The following is a 21,138-nucleotide window of genomic DNA, read 5'->3' as shown; positions in this document are numbered from 1 at the left end:
TTTTCTCCCTGTTTTTTAATCACGCGTCCGATCTCATTTCAGGAGTTAACCTATTCGATTTCAGCCTCAAAAAACGAGCATTAATAAATTTTTCACGATTATCCGAGGTTCGACGAATGCTGGTTTATGGCATACCGGTACCCCCAAATGTCTTCCGTTGGTACTCAAATTTTGCGTGGCCGCTTTATCTGACCCGAGAAACTTTCTATGTGATTTCCGGAGAATTTTGTTCTGCGACCCTAGAATCCCGAAAAACCGTGTATTATACACTTCAATTTGAGACGTTCGCGCGGTCGTCTAGGACCTTGTTTCTTTTTTTCCCTGTTTTTCAATCACGCGTCCGAGTTCATTTCAGGAGTTAACATATTCGATTTCAGCCTCAAATAACGAGCATTAATAGGTTTTTCACGATTATCCGAGGTTCGACGAATGGTGGTTTATGGCATCCGGCCCCCAAATTTCTTCCGGTGGTACTCAAATTTTGCATGGCCGCTTTATCTGGCCCGAGGAACTTTCAATGTGATTTAGGAGAATTTTGTTAGGGACTGGAATCAAATTTCAACCTCAAATAACGAGCATTAATAGATTTTTCACGATTATCCGAGGTTCGACGAATGCTGGTTTATGGCATACCGGCACCCCAAATGTCTTTTGCTGGTGCTCAAATTTTTCGTGGCCGCTTTATCTGACCCGAGGAAATTTGTATGTCATTTCCGGAGAATTTTGTTCCGGGACCCCGGAATCACGAAAAACCGTGTATTATACACTTCAATTTGAGCTGTTCGGGAGGTCGAACCAGGCCCTGTTTCTTTTTCTTCCAGTTTTTAAATCACGCGTCCGAGTTCATTTCAGGAGTTAACATATTCGATTTCAGCCTCAAATAACGACCATTAATAGATTTTTCACGATTATCCGAGGTTCAACGAATGCTTGTTTATGGCATACCGGCACTCCAAATGTCTTTTGTTGGTGCTCAAATTTTGCGTGGCCGCTTTTATCGACCGAGAAACTTACTATGTGATTTCCGGAGAATTTTGTTCAGGGACCCTGGAATCCCGAAAAACCGTGTATTATACACTTTAATTTGAGCTGTTCGGGAGGTCGAACCAGACCCTGTTTCTTTTTCTCCCTGTTTTTCAATCACGCGTCTAAGCTCATTTCGAGAGTTAAACTATTCGATTTCAGCCTCAAATAACGAGCATTAAAAGATTTTTAACGATTATCTGAGGCTCGACGAATGCTCGTTTACGGCATACCGGCACCCCCAAATGTCTTCCGTTGATACTCAAATTTTACATGGCCGCTTTATCTGACCGGAGAACTTTCTATGTGATTTCCGGAGAATTTTCTTCCGGGACCCTTGAATCCAGATTTCAGCCTCAAATAACGAGCATTAATAGATTTTTCACGATTATCCGAGGTTCAACGAATCTTTGGTTTATGACATACCGGCACCCCAAATGTCTTCTATTGGTACTCTAATTTTGCGTGGCTGCATTATCTGACCCGAGAAACTTTCTATGTGATTTCCGGAGAATTTTGTTCCGAGACCCTGGAATCCCGAAAAACCGTGTATTAGGTTATAAACTTCAATTTAAGCCGTTCGGGAGTTCGTAGGACCTGTTTCTTTTTCTCCTGTTTTTCAATCACGCGTCCGAGCTCATTTCAGGAATTAACCTATTCGATTTGACCTCTAATAACGAGCATTAATATATTTTTTACTATTATCCGAGGTTCGACGAATGATGGTTTATGGCATACCGGCACCCCCAAATGTCTTCTGCCGGTACTCAAATTTTGCGTGGCCGCTCTATTTGACCCGAAGAACTTTCTATGTGATTTCCGGAGAATTTTGTTCAGGGACCCTAGATTCCCGAAAAACCGTGTATTATATTATACACTTCAATTTGAGCCGTTCGGAAGGTCGTACTGGATCCTGTTTGTTTTTCTCTCTGTTTTTCAATCACGCGTCCAAGCTCATTTTAGGAGTTAACCTATTCGATTTCAACCTCAAATAATGAGCATTAATAGATTTTTCACGATTATCCGAGGTTCGACTAATGCTGGTTTACGGCATACCGGCACCCCCAAATGTCTTCCGTTGGTACTCAAATTTTGCGTGGCTGCTTTATCTGACCCGAGGAGCTTTCTATGTGATTTCCAGAGAATTTCGTTCCGGGACCCTGGAATCCCGAAAAGCCGTGTATTATAATTTATACACTTTAATTTGAGCCGTTCGGGAGGTCGTACCGGACCCTGTTTCTTTTTCTCCCTGTTTTTCAATCACATGTCTGAGCTCATTTCAAAAGTTAACCTATTCGATTTCAGCCTCAAATAACAAGCATTAAAAGATTTTTCACGATTATCCGAGGTTCGACGAATGCTTGTTTATGGCATACCGTCACCCCCAAATTTCTTCCGTTGGTACTCACATTTTGCGGGCCGCTTTATCTGACCCGAGAAATTTTCTATGTGATTTCTGGAGAATTTTGTTCCGGGACCCTGGAATCCCGAAAAACCGTGTATTATACACTTCAATTTGAGCCGTTCAAGAGGTCGTACCGGACCCTCTTTCTTTTTCTCCCTGTTTTTCAATCACGCATCCGCGCTCATTTTAGGAGTTAACCTATTCGATTTCAGCCTCAAACAACGAGCATTAATAGATTTTTCACGATTATCCGAGGTTCGACGAATGCTGGTTTATGGCATACCGGCACCCCAAATGTCTTCTGTTGATACTCAAATTTTGCGTGGCCACTTTATCTGACCCGAGAAACTTTCTATGTGATTTCCGGAAAATTTTGTTCAGGGACCCTGGAATCCCGAAAAACCGTGTATTAATATACACTTCAATTTGAGTCGTTCGGGAGGTCGTACCGACCCTGTTTCTTTTTCTCCATGTTTTTCAATCACGCGTCCGAGTTCATTGCAGGAGTTAACCAATTCAATTTTAGCCTAAAATAACGAGCATTAATAGATTTTTTACGATTATCCGAGGTTCGACGAATCTTTGGTTTATGGCATACCAAGCACCCCCAAATGTCTTCTGTTGGTACTCAAATTTTGCGTGGCCGCTTTATTTGGCCTGAGAAATTTCTATGTGATTTCCGGAGAAACTTGTTCCGGGAACCTAGATTCCCGAAAAACCGTGTATTATATTATACACACTTCAATTTGAGCCGTTCGGGGGGTCGTATCGGACCCTGTTTCTTTTTCTCCCTGTTTTTTAATCACGCGTCCGATCTCATTTCAGGAGTTAACCTATTCGATTTCAGCCTCAAAAAACGAGCATTAATAAATTTTTCACGATTATCCGAGGTTCGACGAATGCTGGTTTATGGCATACCGGTACCCCCAAATGTCTTCCGTTGGTACTCAAATTTTGCGTGGCCGCTTTATCTGACCCGAGAAACTTTCTATGTGATTTCCGGAGAATTTTGTTCTGCGACCCTAGAATCCCGAAAAACCGTGTATTATACACTTCAATTTGAGACGTTCGGCAGGTCGTACCGGACCTTGTTTCTTTTTTTCCCTGTTTTTCAATCACGCGTCCGAGTTCATTTCAGGAGTTAACATATTCGATTTCAGCCTCAAATAACGAGCATTAATAGGTTTTTCACGATTATCCGAGGTTCGAAGAATGGTGGTTTATGGCATACCGGCCCCCCCAAATTTCTTCCGGTGGTACTCAAATTTTGCATGGCCGCTTTATCTGACCCGAGGAACTTTCAATGTGATTTCCGGAGAATTTTGTTCCGGGACCCTGGAATCCAAATTTCAACCTCAAATAACGAGCATTAATAGATTTTTCACGATTATCCGAGGTTCGACGAATGCTGGTTTATGGCATACCGGCACCCCAAATGTCTTTTCTTTGGTGCTCAAATTTTTCGTGGCCGCTTTTTTATCGACCCGAGGAAATTTGTATGTCATTTCCGGAGAATTTTGTTCCGGAATCACGAAAAACCGTGTATTATACACTTCAATTTGAGCTGTTCGGGAGGTCGAACCAGGCCCTGTTTCTTTTTCTTCCAGTTTTTAAATCACGCGTCCAAGTTCATTTCAGGAGTTAACATATTCGATTTCAGCCTCAAATAACGACCATTAATAGATTTTTCACGATTATCCGAGGTTCAACGAATGCTGGTTTATGGCATACCGGCACTCCAAATGTCTTTTGTTGGTGCTCAAATTTTGCGTGGCCGCTTTATCTGACCCGAGAAACTTACTATGTGATTTCCGGAGAATTTTGTTCAGGGACCCTGGAATCCCGAAAAACCGTGTATTATACACTTCAATTTGAGCTGTTCGGGAGGTCGAACCAGACCCTGTTTCTTTTTCTCCCTGTTTTTCAATCACGCGTCCGATCTCATTTCAGGAGTAAACTTATTCGATTTCAGCCTCAAAAAACGAGCATTAATAAATTTTTCACGATTATCCGAGGTTCGACGAATGCTGGTTTACGGCATACCGGCACCCCCAAATGTTTTCCGTTGGTACTCAAATTTTGCGTGGCCGCTTTATATGACCCAAGGAACTTTCTATGTGATTTCTGGAGAATTTTGTTCCGGGACCCTGGAATCCCGAAAAACCGTGTATTATACACTTCAATTTGAGCCATTCGGGAGGTCGTACCAGACCCTGTTTCTTTTTCTCCCTGTTTTTCAATCACGCGTCCGAGCTCATTTCAGGAGTTAGCCTATTCAATTTCAGCCTCAAATAACGAGCATTAATAGATTTTTCACGATTATCCGAGATTCGACGAATGCTGGTTTATGGCATACCGGCACCCCCAAATGTCTTTCGTTGGTACTCAAATTTTGCGTGGCCGCTTTATCTGACCCGAGGAACCTTCTATGTGATTTCCAGAGAATTTTGTTCCGGGTCCCTAGAAGCTCGAAAAACCGTGTATTACACTTCAATTTGAGCCGTTCGGGAGGTCGTACCGGACCCTATTTTTTTTCTCCCTGTTTTTCATTCACGCGTCCGAGCTCATTTCAGGAGTTAACCTATTCGATTTCAGCCTCAAATAACGAGCATTAATATATTTTTCACGATTATCCGCGGTTCGACGAATGCTGGTTTATGTCATACCGGCACCCCCAAATATCTTCCGTTGGTACTCAAATTTTGCGTGGCTGCTTTATTTGACCCGAGGAACGTTCTATGTGATTTCCGGTGAATTTTGTTCCGGGGCCCTGGAATCCCAAAAAAGCGTGTATTATACACTTCAATTTGAGCCGTTCGGGAGGTCGTACCGGACCCTGTTTCTTTTCCTCCCTGTTTTTCAATCACGCGTCCGAGCTCATTTTAGGAGTTAACCTATTCGATTTCAGACTCAAATAACGAGCATTAATAGATTTTTCACGATTATCCGAGTTTCGACAAATGCTGGTTTATGGCATACCGGCACCCCCAAATGTCTTCCGTTGGTACTCAAATTTTGTGTGGCCGCTTTATCTGACCCGAGAAACTTTCTATGTGATTTCCGAAGAAATTTGTTCCGGGACCCTGGAATCCCGAAAAACCGTGTATTATACACTTCAATTTGAGACGTTCGGCAGGTCGTACCGGACCCTGTTTCTTTTTCTCCCTGTTTTTCATTCACGCGTCCGAGCTCATTTTAGGAGTTAACCTATTCGATTTCAGCCTCAAATAATGACCATTAATAGATTTTTCACGATTATCCGAGGTTCGACGAATGCTGGTTTATGGCATACCGGCACCCGCAAATGTCTTCCGTTGTACTCAAATTTTGCATGGCCACTTTATCTGACCCGATGAAATTTCTATGTGATTTCCGGATAATTTTGTTCCGGGACCCTGGAATCCAGATTTCTGCCTCGAATAACGAGCATTAAGGGCGTATACTATAGTAAATATTGATGAATGAAGGTAAATTGCACTATTTAATTAAACATTCTGAATTATGATACAAATTTAATTGTGTCAATTGTAAAATAAAAAACTTTATACCTCTTTTTCATCATTGTCGGTTAATAGTGAGATGCAGGGATATTAGCACTTGGCGGGTTATTGCTTGGCTGAAAATGGGTAGCGGGGTTGGTGGTAGAGATGTGAGGAGATGATAGTGTTAATGGTAGGGCGGTGCTTCTGTTTTTGTTTTTGGTTGTTGGTGCGTTGTGGGGTCTTATGCTATTTTTTCCTTTAGTTTTTTATATTTTACTTTGTTATTCTATTTTTTTGGCACGTGATGTGTTTTTTCTTTAATTTTTTACATTTTACATTGTTTTTCTATTTTTCTTTTTATGGGTCACATGATGTGTCTGGTCTTTTATTTTCTTTGCTTTTTAATTTTTCTTCTTGCACTACAGTGCATTTTTTTGCTTTTTGATATTTTTTTCAGTTTTTTTGTTGGATCTTTATTGGGTCTTTGTTGTTGATTGAAGGTGGGAACTACAAATCAAAATATACTTGATCAAAATAGATAGAGTAAATGGAGTATTACACATAATTAAACCCAAGTTACGTTTGAAATAGTTATTAAAACACACTAACCGGTGACTCTATGTTGATATACTTTCGGGTGATAATCTCTCACATGGACCGACAACAGAAAAAGGCGCGTTGTTTGTTGTTTGGTTGTAGAGGAGACTATTATATAAATCACATACAAATAACTAAATTAGATCAACCTCTGGCATAAACATAAATTAAATGATAGAAGTAATTATTAGGAATACACTTACTCTTTTCGTGACAAAAGTTGGACTTGATGCTCGAATTGCTCGAAACACACTAATTCATAAATATATACAGGAAATTATAATTAGCATTTGGCTCAGTAATATTGATGGGACATTAAAAGGAGCCTAGTTTTCAAAGGTCGATCATACAATAACAAATAACATTATAATGTAAGGTTGTAAACTTAGTCAGCTATCATCTTTACAAATTTATCAGTGGGACTATGTCCGCAAGAGTCAATCCAGTACACTAAGCTTTTTCTCACATTGATTGCCGTTAGCAGCCAATGCTTGCTATGAAATATTGAAAATTGAACTGTTAGTTCATATATATGCATGTAAGCGTGTTAATAAATGAATAGAATCGTGATTCATTATAATAAAGTACTATACATACCGATTCTCATTGTATGGGGCAAACCATAGGCTTTTGGGCGTCCTCAACCGTTGAGCAATTTTATCGATGTGTTCTGTGTATGTGTATCCAAGCACCTTTTGAGAGAACAATTCAGGTGACACGAATCCGTAGTCATGAAAAACATAGTTCCCCTCAGCGATGTGTGTACACAGGTACCTATTACGTCAAATGGAAAGAAGAATGTTATTTTCATTGATGATTTAAATAAACATCTAAATTCGTAAAACCAAATGTCAAGTTTTATTAATGAACTTACTTCATCCAAATTACAATGTGCATAGCATCTAACTCGTCAACGTCGAGAAACTGGCACTGTGATTCCCCATCCATAATAACAATTGTACCTTCGCCCACAACATCCTCTTTGATCTCAATAATGAGTACTGACTCGGTAGCTGCCTTCCTTTCAGCCAGCTGGTGCAAAGCTACGACCGTTAGAGTATTCAATTTTTGCTTATAATCATCGCTCTGATATTTAGCTTTAAGAGGAACAGCAGGGTTGTGTGCAGCAAAAGTAGATGGCTTATAATGTACGTCGTCTAATTTAACCTCGGTCTACAATTTAGAAAAAAAAAATATATATGCATTACACGAGACGTCATATATAATTTAAATAGCCCCCAAAAAAAAAACTCACAATCTATTTTTCAAATTATTACTACCTCTTGAAATTTGGGTGGAGAGGCAGCCGAATCAGTGACTTTGGGTGTTGACGTAGTAGTCCTAATTTCAGTCATAATGGCTTCGTGTAACTCCTACAAATGTAAAAGTTGAAATACTTACTATATGTTAGATAAGGTTACCCTAATAAATTTAAAGGCGTTCATTATATAAAATGCGTCCGCTTTAGCATAACTACTCCGGAGATGACAACACTAATGAATGCTTCAGGCCATTGCACAATAGAACCTACGACATCTTGAAAACGCCAATTATCACTACGTGGTACTATTGGAGTACCATACTCCTCCAGATATAAGTCGGTCACTTCCACTTCCCTCCATTTCTGACAGAGGGCAATGCCTTCAACCTCAACTTCTTGAATCTGGTCGTAATACAACGCTGCTCCCCTAGCAACAACAGTTTTGCCGGATGCTACTGCAGGGGCATTGTAGCAAAGAACACAAGGCTTCTTGCAAACTCCCTTCACTTTTTTAATTAATTAGTATATATACATGCACTACTATAATTAATAAATTTAATTAATTAGTATATATACAGCAATTATAAACTAGTCGTAGTAGCTAATACCTCGTCAAAAGCCGCATTTGGAGATGATAAGAACGTGTCATCATCAACTACCTTCACCTCCTCTCTCACGGCCTTCATGGCTTCCTCTTCAACTACCCGATCTTCATCCTTTGACATGTATTCGGCTCCCACCTCATTCTCCTTTGCCATGTCATCCTCAGTTCGCATGCCCGCTTTTTCCTTCTCCTCCCCTGTTTCCTTTATGACTTGCCGAACCATAGCCAACTCTTCTTCAGATGGCTTATCCCCCGTTTCCACCATTGTGAGTAGAAATGAAAATGATTAAAATAAGTAATATAATTTCAGCATATATATGTATATATAAATTATGTTGAATAAAATACAGTATTTATATACCCTATCATCACCACTAATTGTCTTTCGAGTAGTTTTCCCAAAATACTTAGTGATACCAACATGCGTCGATACCCCTCTCACACGACCTGGATGCTCTGCTTTGCCGATTGCCATAGCAAGAATGTTATCTCATCCTTGAGGCCTTCATTTTCCTTCCTCTACCTCCTTCTCACATATCCTCTACATACACAAAAAACCATTATGCAACTAAATTTTATTTAAACTAACAATTATATAACTGACCACTAGTGGTAGGAGTGACATATTTATTCAAACTTACAATTTTCTCTTTGATGGCCTTATCATATGGAGATTCTAACTTTCCATTCTTAGGAGTTTTACCGGCCACCTAAGCGTCGTGACGATTGACAGTTCCAAGCTTTGGCTTCTATTCATTCATCACATTGATATCCTCTCAAAATATGTATGATTACTATGAATATATATATATATATATATATATATATATATATATATATATATATATATATATATATATATATATATATATATATATATATATATATATATATATATATATATATATATATATATATATATATATATATATATATATAACATCGGTATAAAATGGCTAATAATATAAGAATTAAGTACTTACAAGCTTTTTCTTAATCAATCTATAACCATCTCTGGAGCCATAAAAGACGCTCTCTTTCTTTGAAATGTTCTCTAGGTTCTGCTTACTCATAGTCTTCATAAAATAAATTGTATCGAGTAATGTAAGCATATTTCTTAATTTATTAAGTGATTACTAATAAAGTGATCCCAATGAGTCGCAGATAAATTACCTTAAACTTGTCAAATTGCCTATCACTGATAAAGTTATACCAATCTTGCTGGCTGACATACCGATACTTCTTCCTTGGTGGTTTCTTGTTTATCTCCCCAGTCTTCTTGTTGAACAAGTGGTTCCGAGCAACCTTTAACTTCCAAGCTCTTTAGGATTCCCCTATCTTTTTTTGTAGGTAACCATCATGTTCTTGGGGGACAGTGTAAGCTGCCTGCATATATGGCGAGCATATTTGGTTAGTTTCGGCTAATAGCACATCTCGAATACTAAGAGAATTTCATCTTAGTGCATTTATTATTGTATATACGTACCTTTATTCTCCCCCATAACTTAATAAGTTAACTTTCCACTTCCTCATGATTTGAGCATCGGAGTGAGCCATGTGCGAAAACTTATGGTCTCAAGTACAAGCGAAAGAGGAAAGATGCAAACAAGTGTAGTGGTCCTTGCAGGTGGAGGTTGATGAATGCTATCCAGAAGCCATTGCCTTTTAATGAGAGATGATTACCTGCGATGTTAGATATGTGACAAGAATAGGGTTATTAATCCCCGTTTATATCATTTGTTGGTGTAGTTCGCAATATATTTTGGATTAAGGCTCTTGTATAATAACCTCAACTGAAAAGAATAGGGTTATTAATCCCCGTTTTTGAATAGCCATTTCCAATGCAAGTCGGTGTAAACAATTAATTTTATTCTCCTTCTCAAACTTTAGTTAGGATTTTGAGCTTCTCGGCAGTTTGTGAACCACTTAACATAAATGGAGCGGCTCAAAGTGAGCCAAGATCCGACAAGAAAATGTGTTAAGAGTATTTCATAAGTGTGGTAAGTTTAGCTCTTAATGTTTTTTTTTAATATTTACAAAATGATAAGTTAACATGCACATGAAATGTCAACGATTAAAATATCTTGGGGGACCGTGCGCTAATGCGCGGTATTTATAAAGTTTTTATTTTTTTTATTACTTAATTATGTTAAATTAATATCTCATTAGTTTTTCATATTTCGCGTCATATTTGTTATGAGGAAGAAAATGAATTGTAAAATAATAGTGTTATCTCATTAGTTATTCGTTTTTCTTGTTATTTTATTTTGTTTCGAGCAAAAACTAAATTAAAATTGAAAATTAATCCAAGAGAATTGAGTAATCTGCTGAATTTTTTTTTAAAAAAAAATATTTTTTATACCACAAAGTCAATGATTCCAATTTATAATTTATGTCAATTATATTTGTTACGAAAGTAATCAAACCATTTATAGTTTTTTTTTATACATAGTATGAATAGTATGAGTCAAGTCAATCTCAAATAATAATATCAATAAAAGATTTAATAATTTATAGTCATTTAAAATATTATAGTTTAGTGTTTAGTCAAAATTATATAATTTGAATACTATTTAGTGAATACAATTAAATTATTTAGTGAATACAATTAAATTATTAATACAATTAAATTATTTAATGAATACAATTAAATTATTAATAGCTTTCTTATTTACAAATATACTTTTGGAGGGAAATTTATGAGTTCACTTATTCTTTTAATAGATAGGGATAGGGATTCTGCTTACTTACAGGCTACATCCTTTATTACTTGCCCTTTGTGTAAATCGGTCAACTATGTCACTGTTTGATCATACTGATTGACGTGAAAGAACAAGATGCTTGTAATTGTAGGATTATATTGTATTCCAGTTTTTATCTAATTTCATTCTTTGGTAATAAGTATTTTTTCAAATTATATCATTTGTGTTTTTAAGATCATTGATTTGTACAAGAATTTAATTTTGTGATGAACTTTTGTATTTCATTTTTTTTGTTCTAAAGGAAGATTCATAGTTACCAAAAGTCTCCACAAGAACAATAGCCATCAGTGAAATGATGAAACCGATTTACATCCCTAACTAAAATTTCCCTGTGTGTAGTTTTGGATGCATACTTCATGAAACTATGACAATCGCCACAGATCCTCAAATTCTTGATGATCCTTATGGGCACGCCCGACCGCAAAGTCATGAGCCCAAAAGCAAGAGCTAGCTTCTCACTATGGTGTCTCAGCAGCTCGGCTTTTGTGCTCTCATCGACATCATGAACATCATGCCCTGTCTCAACCTTATAACCCAATTTCGCCATCTCTTCCATCACTTCGTCTAGTTTGGAATAAATCTCACGGGTTTTTGGATGTTCCCTCTCCCCGGCCATGAATGCATGAACCTGATGCTTGATCTCAATCCAGCTTTTACCCCTCTCCTTGACAGCTTCGCTTTCCCTCAATACCTGTCTAGACTCAGCAACCTCCTTCCATTTCTTATTCGCCGCATATATACTTGAAAGTAACACATGGTTCCCGGCGTTTGTGGGTTCAATCTCAAACAAGTGCTTTGCTGCAATCTCACCCAGTTCCAAATTTCCTGCATTTTTACATGCTCCCAGAAGAGAACCCCACATAGAAGCTGTCGCTTCGAATGGCATAGTCCTTATCACATTATATGCATCATAAATTAAACCTGCACGACTTAGAATGTCAACAAGGCAGGAATAATGGAAAACATTTTGTGATAAGCGATGTTGTTCTACCATAAGACGGAAATATTTTCGCCCCTCTTCGACTAGTCCCATATGGCCACAAGCCGACAACACTGATAGGTACGACACTTCATTTGGGAAAACACCCTTTTGCTGCATCTTCTCAAATAAAATCCTCACTTGTAAACATCGCCCATGTCTAGAGAAACCCGAGATCATGGCATTCCAAGAAACAAGATTCTTATTTTCTAGATCAGAAAATACTCTGTAGGATTCTTTGATGGACCCACATTTCGCATACATATCTATAAGCGCTGACGAGACATAGATACTTGCACCAACACCAGCCTTCTGTACGACACAATGCACTTGATTCCCTTGAACCAAAGCAGCAAGGCCAGCACAGGCAGACAGAAGACAAGAAACCGTAAACTGGTTTTGCCCTAATCCAGAAGCTTGCCCTCTACAGTACAACCTCAAAGCCTCCCAATAAAGTTCATTTCTGACATAACCGGCAATCATTGAGCTCCAAGTTACATCGCTTTTCTCCTCTAAGCTCTCGAAAAGACACGATGCCTCCCTCATAAGGTTGCATTTCGAGTACACATCAACTAAAGCCGTCCCAACATAGACGTTAGAATGTAGCGCCTTTTTAACAGCAAACGCATGCAATTGTCTACACTCCAAAATTGCGCATTTTGCTGCGCAAGCGCAGAGGACACTGGATACCGTAAATCCACTCACAGGGTCCTGCACTACTGCTCTCTGCATTTTAACAAAAAGAGAAAGCGCCTCGTCCTCACGCCCATTCTTAGCATACGCTCCGATAATAGTGTTCCAAGAAATTAAACTCCGTTCAGGCATTTGATCGAACACTTGGCGTGCAGGCTTAATCAGTCCGCATTTACAGTACATATTGATTAGCATATTGTTAGTGACAGTGTCGATCGTTACGGCGGCTCGAATAATTTGAGCATGGCAGGCTTTACCCTCCGCCATTAAACTGTTTCTTGCACAATATTGCAGTACATTTTGCAGATACATGATCACCATTGAAAAACACCAACTAGTTTGGATACTCAAATGAGGAGAATTCGGTTATAGATTGGAATAACGTAGATTGGGTTGTACTCCGTATGATTTAGTCTAGGCCTTGTAAACGGGTTACTCGGTTTGTTCAAATCGGGTTAAATTAGATCGTTTTATTCATGTTGATCTTAGTTTCGGTTTTAGTTTGATTTCAGTCAGATTAGCTACCGACTTACCGAAATCAGTTTATAAGATTAGGATTATACATCCAGTTGTATATAGAGAGCATTATACAACCAAGGTATAAGAATTCGAGCTTATATATATATTTTTATAAGCTAATTCAAAGTTTATATTTTTAATGTGTAAATGAATGAGTTCAGATACTTTCTAATAAAGCTCATATTCTTTAACATAAAGCTCGGATACTTTATTAAAAAGTTCGAATTCTATACCGTACAACTAGTACACTGTACATCTGGTTGTATAATCCATTAGTTCAGGTGCATTTTGGTTCATTATTTACTTGAGTTGGGTCGTCGATAAATTGATATGTTTCGACTTGAATATAGCACTCGCGTAAATGCCCGGTATAAATAGCGTTCGATTTATGTTACCTCTTGACTTTTAATATTTTTCCAATTTCTTAATCTTTTTAGGCAAATTGAATTATGGCAAGAATATTAATGACTGCTTCTCCCTTCTCATTCATTTGTTTACCTTTTATATTATGTGAGATATATTTTAATCAAATGTGAACAAATTTTAGTGTTTTTTTATTTAATTTAAAGAAATTAATTTATTTATTTTTCTCTTCTTTATTACACTTTTTCACCAACCACTTTCTTATAGATTTTACCTGGTTCATTCCGGATCCTTAACTCTATTTCGGTTTTTAAAAATCATTTTAATCTTTTCTCTCGATTTAAATTTTAAGTTTTTATAAAAGAAAGACGGAATTCGATTTTAAAACCCTTAAGTTCACCTTACTTTCCATTACATTTTCGTTCTTCCTTTTTGTTTTTCATCTTCCCTTTTTTTATTCGCATTTTGAGGCGTGCGTTCACCCATGGACGGTTCGAAAAGATATTCATGTCAGCCGACCCCAAATCATTTTGGGATTAAGGCTCTGATGTTGTTGTTGTGAACAAATGATTGAGACGGGAGATAGATATTGACTGGATATTTGGATAAAAGGGGTCTTAAATTGCAGGGTATTTATGCTCAATCGGAACCACGCGAATTGTGTAATGTACGGAGTACTAGACGAGTTATGCACACCCCAACTTCGCTAGAAAAATTCAGATCAGTTCAGATAATTTCAAGCTCGTGATTCACTTCATTTTCTTTGATTATTTAGCACACTCAGAGACCATAAGAGTACATACAGATGATCTTGCTACATGTAACAATACTCGAACGAAATCTTCCATTCCCCACTCTAAATCTAAATGTCTTATGTACAACTCTACTGAAACAATCCCAGCAAACGGGGAAAGCCGAAAAACATACTGGATCGTCATGGCATGAGTTAACCCAGTTGGTTAAAACTTAACCGAGTAAAATACAGACTCATTCTTGAGAATTGGGACTGGAACCTTGATGGACCAATCGACTTGAAAATGTAACTTCCTAAATTTGGGCCTGTAAACGAGGGGCTAACTTGGTGTACTTGGTTTACAGGCTATCAAGTATTGGATAGGTGTTTGGGATTCCTACCATTATCCCGAGACAAAAACATGAAAATATTAGGCACAAAAGAGGTACACATAGCACATTGATGTTTTCGCGCTTCTCAGTGAGAAACTTGAAGCAGTTAGAGAATTCGTGGCTGTATTTACTAGTGTACTTTTGGTGGTCATGCCTTCTGGAATGTACGAGATGAGACTCCGTGTAGAAGTCTCACAAACCCGAGAAAACTGAGCTTTCCGTCTGAATGTCGGATCCAGTCTTGAAGAACCACGTGAACTGGCACTGATGGACTTAGCCCAAGCTCCTATAAAAAACAACAGTTGCACATTTACATTTTCGCATGGTCATTAGCAAAGATGTTTCGTTTAGCCTCAAGATATTGTTGAAGTCACTTACCGAAGCCAGTTCTTCAATCATTATTGGTCGGTTTCCATCCTTCTCAAAAAGCTCGTATGCATGGCGTGCATGTTGCTCCCACGTATCCATTGCTTCTAATTGATGCACACTAATGGCTGCTGCACAGAACTCCTCGAAATCCATTTTCCTGTACTGAAGAGAGCTGACCTGCATCATTAGACAGCATAGTTCACCACTGCACCTCACCGTATACTTCGAGAATAAGAGATTAACAAGACTAAATTAAAACTTAACAAGGGTTGGGCAATGATGCAAAAATAGCACTAACCATGTTGACATATTCAATAACCCGGGAGTCCTTTATAGCATCTGTAGCATTTCTGACTATTGTCTGTAGATTTCAGCAACCATAAGAACACGCTCCAGAAAAAGAAGGATGTAACTAGGTAACTGCTAGAATCAAAACTTACCGTCTTGAAATTTTGCAGCGATACGTAACCGTTTTTGCTAGGAGACAGCATTTGGAATTGCTCTTTCAGATACGTTAGTTGTGGTACTGTTAAGGTCTTTGCAAGAGCCTGTCAATAACAAGTAGAGCCGCTCAATTTACACGTATACAGCTTATGAAAGTTGAGTACATGTCAATCTGGCAAACAACTTAGAGTCTTAGACCATTTCAGGTACGGATTGAGTGAGTTTGGGTCCAGTCATTTTAAGTGTTTTTTGCACTTTGTTTCGAGTTTGGTAATAACAGGTCGAGTCAGAGTCAGAGTCGGATATGCTCATGCTTATTTGAGAATTTGGTCAATGCTTAGGTCATTTCATATGTTGGGTCCTTTCAAGGGTGATTCTGTTTGAGTTTAATAAGATCTCGGGTTAAGTAATTTGGGTCGGGTCAATTTGCCTGGTCAAAATTGCCACAGAAAAGTATTTGCATACCCGCAGAGATGCTTTACGGAGGGATGATGAACAAATGTAAGCTCTTACAAGCCTGTAAACTATCATATCTTGGGGAATCTTGACATCCGGATAACCAGAAAACCACGGATGACCTACATAAAAACCAGGAAATCAAATTCTGCTAGTGGAAACTCAACTAGTTCATACCAGAAGTGTGGACTAAAGCTCGTAGATTTCATCATGTATCAACAGATATAATGCATCACTTACTGAGTGCCTGTGCAGCTGTTAATCTCTTGCGGTAATCCTTGTTCAACAATCTCTTGACAAAGTCTTTTGCTTCCAATGATAATGACGGCCAAGGGGATTCATCGAAACTGGGGTCCGCCTTTAGAACAGCCCGGAATATACCAGATTCTGTGCGGGCCCAGAAGGGTCTACTACCACATAGAAGAATGTAAGCGATTACACCGATACTCCACATGTCTGCCTCAGTTCCATAAGATCTGTGGAGTACTTCAGGGGCCACATAATATGCACTTCCTACAATGTCGTTTAATCTCTCATCTGCAACAACACGCAACCTCTATAAGCTCGTTCAACCCGTAAGAAAGTGAGATTCTGAGAATTATGCATTATGTAGTGAACTCCTTACCTGGCTTTACGTAGTCCGACAATCCAAAGTCGATGGCTTTTAAAGCAGAATTATCGTCTTTGGAAGTAAACAGAAAATTCTGCAGTGAAGCATTCGGGAACCCGGGATTAGGGAAGTAAAACATCTTCATACAAAGAAAGAAAATATATCCATCATAATTGCTTGAAGACTTTGCGTCGATCTAAAGTGCTTGACTAACACCATTAGCATTTCAGGTGGCAAATTCAATAACAGCAAAGAATTATGACCATTGACACCCTAGTAGATGCCGGGTAGCTTTAGCTGGTATATTCATTGAGGGTGCTACTCGTAATCTAGATTCAAATTCCGTTAGTATCAAGATACCCCTTGTGACTCGTTACACCCAAAAAAACATGATATCCAAAAGTCCCATAATTACCATTTAATCCACGAGATTCTTGAGAGTTGCGCACAAGGAATCGTATCAGAATTTTCATAGGGTTCACAAATGGATAACAGTCTTTCAAATAAGAAGTGTCACCGAAATTACATGCATTACACCAAAAAAAATTTCACTTCTAACAAGCTGGAGATTTTAACTTGTAAAAACAGTGAGTCAGTTACCTCTGGTTTGAGATCTCTGTGAACTACACCTTGAAGATGACAGTAGGCTGTAACACTCAAAATCTGGACCATGACGGCCTTTGCATCTTCTTCCGAGTACTTCCCACCTCTGAAGATCAAAAGGCAAAATAAGTTTGCTGTCAATAATGCATATCTCATACCTACTAAAAAGGGTTGATAGATAACTATTGATTAGTACCTTGAAAGGATGCGATCCAACAATTCACCACCTTGACATAGCCTGCGAGAACGAGACAAATAAAATGGTAAGCCTACAAGGCTAAAATAATAATATACACTATACAGTATCAAAATATATCGAGACATTATTTAATGCAAACAAACAACAGTTCAGACGTGACATAACAAACGTAAGAGAACAGGAAAATTAGAAAGGAGACTGTTATGGAAGAGATTTTTGAAACAAAGCTCGTGTCTTTAGAGTTTTATTCACCCACTTTCAGTGACTGCTGCGCGCTACTTGAAGCACAGCGTAATGTCAAACCAGCTAGCACAAGTAACGAGGAATGCGACTAGAAATCCACATTATATGTACCAACACATAGAGGCTGTCTCCGGAAGACAATTATGACCGTGAATTGTATCGCTTGACTCAACCATGTGCAAACAATTTAATGACAACGGGAACAAAATGTAGTTTATTGAGACATAAGGAACATTTCAGCTAATCAAACATAAGACAGTAGCTTACTCCATGACAACATAAACATTTTCGTCATCTTCATACGCCTCATAGAACTGCACCAGATTTTTATGGCCGGTCAGCGCCCGTAATATTTTGACTTCTCTTCTGACGTCCTCAATTGCAATCGCTGTTGTCATCTGTCAAAAGTTGCCATTTATCATAAGACTCAAAGGACAAACCTCACTTATGCCAAAAAAAAAAAAAAAGGTTAATTTTAACAGTCATGATTAACAAGCTGGGAACTAATCTTATAAACAGCAGCAGAGTAATCAAAGTTCTTTACTTTCCCTTTACACTAGTTGCCATCAAAGGGATTCTAAGCAACCAGATAATTATGGCGCCTCATTCTTTTCGATTAGGTAAAGCTCAAACATCTCCAACTCCATACATGCAACTATGGAAGTTTACAAATTCTTGTTTGAGACGGCAATATCCGTCTTAAACTTAAAACGGGGTCAAGTATGGTAGATGAGACTGGGGTAAGAGTCATCAAAAGATGTGTACAAGACTAGGGACATGCCACACATGTACAATTGTACTTGAATAAACAAAACATCAATGACCACAACAGTAGTAAATACCCCTTTATCAGATCATCAACAAACAAAGCATTCAATCTACACTCTGTCCATCACAAATAATTGGTGCTTCAATCAGCAAAGAATAAATGACTGGAACATTAGCTCAACAACAACTATAAGAACAACCATAATTCACTCACCCAACAAACTCCACTCCCCATTTAGGCAATTAGATCACCCATACACACAAATCAATAACTCGAATACACCCTCCTCGAAGAGTTCAAATGTACGCAACCTTACCCTCAAACTAGAAAAATCATAACACAAGCATCAAAGGAACAAGTCAATGGCAATAACAACCACTAATTTGAATACACCCTTCGGGGTTCAGATGTGCGCAACCTTACCCCTACCTCGAAAATCATAACATAAGCATCAAAGGAACAAATCAAATAACAAGAAGCATTAACAACAATCAATTTGAACACACCCTTCGAGGGTTCAGATGTACGCAACCTTACCCCTACCTCGAAAATCATAACATAAGCATCAAAGTAATAAATCAATCAATAAACACATGATCAATGTTAGACAATAACAACAATCAATTTGAACACACCATTTCTTCGAGGTTCAGATGTACGCAACCTTACCCTACCTCGAAAATCATAACATAAACATCAAAACAACAAAATTGAACAAAAAAATCATTCAAGTTAAAACCCACACCTTAGCTTTAGGGATAACTTTGATAGCAACATCAACACCCTTCAAGCTACCTTTCTTTCCTTTACCACAACAAGTATACCCAAAATGCCCTCTTCCAACTTCCTCACCAAGCTCATAACAACTCAAAAATTGCTTAGAATATCCAAAATTCTTATCCAACCCAATATCACATTCACTACCCTCAGGGATTGAGGCCTCATTGGGCTTTACCGACCCGTGTCGTCGGGCCAATAAAGCCCGAATATGTTTAGCCGGTGATGGTGGTGGAAATGGCCGCTTAAAAAACCTTAATGGTGTTGAATTTACACTAGAATTTGATGGTGAATTCTTGAACCAACTTGGTAATGGACTTGGACTATAAAATGGAAATTTTGGTGTTTTCCCACTTTCATTATTATTATTTAATACTAAATTTTGATTATTTTCTACACTAATTACTTGATTATTCGATTGATTTTCTGGGATTTCTATAGGTTTTGCATGACACAAACCCATTATTAAACACTAATTACACCACTAATTTACAAAAATCACAGCTTTTTATGAACTAATAACACACTAATTATAACATGAAAAAGATTTAATTTTTTTAATTGGGTTGCTTAAAAAGGAGGATTACAACACTAATTTATAAAAAAAAAAAATCACAGCTTTCTATGAAATAACAACACCCAAATTATTATAATTGAACAAAGACTGGATTTTTTTTGGTGGGTTGCCTAAAGAGTAACAAAAATTGAAATTGAAGTACCCAAAACATGTAAAAGATGAAAAAAGATGGGAAATTTTGATTAAGATAGTTTGAATTGTAGGAAAGTACGGAAATTTGAGGGTTACATATGGGGAGTTAAGAGCAAAAAGGTGTAATCTTTGTGATCAAAACAAGATAATAGTGATGAGAAAAGAACAAAATGAAGGATAGAATAAGGTAAGCTAAACTAAGTAGTTAAGGGAGAGGTAGGAGAAAATTTGGTAATATCAAAAAAAATGAAAGGAATATATAGTTGTAGTAATTGACAAGAAAAAAAAGGAGGAAAATAAATTGGAAGAGTGAGAATAAAAGTAGTGGAAGAGGTGAAGATGCTAAGTAGAGAGAATGAGGAAGCAAGGAATGGGGACAATGGTGGAGGGAACCACTAAATCTTACGGAGTAGTTAAGAGTGTTTTAAGTTAAGACGGTTTTAGATTTGATTAAGAAAAGGTAAAAAATAAAAGGAGGTTTTAAGAATTCTTTAGGTAAAACTTAAGTGTAAGATGTTCTTAAGCATTAAACAGTTTAAGACCTGTTATTTTTAACTGAAGAGTTGAACTGAATTGAATGATACTGAGCTGAATTGAATAAAGTTGAAGTGAGAGTTAATTAGAAATTTAGATTCGAGATGAGTTTGGCTAAATTGAATGGAATTGAAGTAAACTAAAATGGGTTGAAATGAAGTCAGAAAGAACATGGCCTAATTGGAAAAAAAAGACAATAAGAAATGAGAAAAAATATAGTAAAGGTAGTTTTTTTGAATTATTGCAGTTATTCATTTCATAGTAACTTAAATCTGAAATCTATAATTTATAATCTCGTTAATATTAATAACACCACATTTTATTGATCTAACTAAAATGTTCCCAAACAAATATATTATTTTCCATAATTAAATAAATTTAATCATAATCATCAAGCCGTATTATATACTCCGTACTTATATATTATTGTACAATATCACCCACAAAAGTTAATCCAAATGTGCTATTGAAATCTACATCAAAAGTTGTATTGAGACTTGTTTGCTAAGATACAAAGTGCTTAATGTAAATGATCACCTTGATTGTTTATTAAACTAATAGAGTTGTTATGGATTATAGACTTTAACCGAACTAATTAATTTCTTTTAACAC

The 21,138-nt window shown here is 37.5% G+C and overlaps 2 protein-coding genes across 2 annotated transcripts; both read right to left on the bottom strand.

Annotated features, from left to right (window-relative positions):
• Positions 1-11,358: 11,358 nt before the first annotated feature.
• Positions 11,359-13,353, bottom strand: LOC141627859 (pentatricopeptide repeat-containing protein At5g04780, mitochondrial). Its single transcript, XM_074441066.1, has one exon. It carries the CDS (start codon positions 13,125-13,127, stop codon positions 11,388-11,390), a length of 1,740 nt encoding a protein of 579 aa, XP_074297167.1. The 5' UTR covers positions 13,128-13,353; the 3' UTR covers positions 11,359-11,387.
• Positions 13,354-14,515: 1,162 nt separating this feature from the next.
• LOC141642012 (CDPK-related kinase 7-like) lies at positions 14,516-20,364 on the bottom strand. The gene is made up of 11 exons (XM_074450668.1): positions 19,252-20,364; positions 18,005-18,135; positions 17,492-17,533; positions 17,293-17,401; positions 16,708-16,786; positions 16,323-16,619; positions 16,092-16,204; positions 15,623-15,730; positions 15,481-15,543; positions 15,192-15,359; positions 14,516-15,099 (listed from the first exon to the last, which is right to left on the bottom strand). Exons 1-11 carry the CDS (start codon positions 19,744-19,746, stop codon positions 14,962-14,964), a joined length of 1,743 nt encoding a protein of 580 aa, XP_074306769.1. The 5' UTR covers positions 19,747-20,364; the 3' UTR covers positions 14,516-14,961.
• Between the last annotated feature and the right edge of the window lie 774 nt (positions 20,365-21,138).

Source organism: Silene latifolia, chromosome 2, assembly GCF_048544455.1.
Source record: "Silene latifolia isolate original U9 population chromosome 2, ASM4854445v1, whole genome shotgun sequence".
In the NCBI taxonomy this organism is placed as follows: Eukaryota; Viridiplantae; Streptophyta; class Magnoliopsida; order Caryophyllales; family Caryophyllaceae; genus Silene; species Silene latifolia.
Note: the sequence above shows the minus strand (reverse complement) of the source record. Positions and strands in the feature narration are given on the sequence as shown.

Bases quoted from the DNA above. Each gene is read 5' to 3' on its own strand.
- LOC141627859 (XM_074441066.1), bottom strand. From the start codon at position 13,127: ATGGTGATCATGTATCTGCAAAATGTACTGCAATATTGTGCAAGAAAC.
- LOC141642012 (XM_074450668.1), bottom strand. From the start codon at position 19,746: ATGGGTTTGTGTCATGCAAAACCTATAGAAATCCCAGAAAATCAATCG. The intron at 15,731-16,091 runs GTATGCAAATAC...TGTTATTGACAG, and splicing joins TCCGTAAAGCATCTCTGCGG to GCTCTTGCAAAGACCTTAAC. The intron at 15,544-15,622 runs GTAAGTTTTGAT...TGAAATCTACAG, and splicing joins CGCTGCAAAATTTCAAGACG to ACAATAGTCAGAAATGCTAC.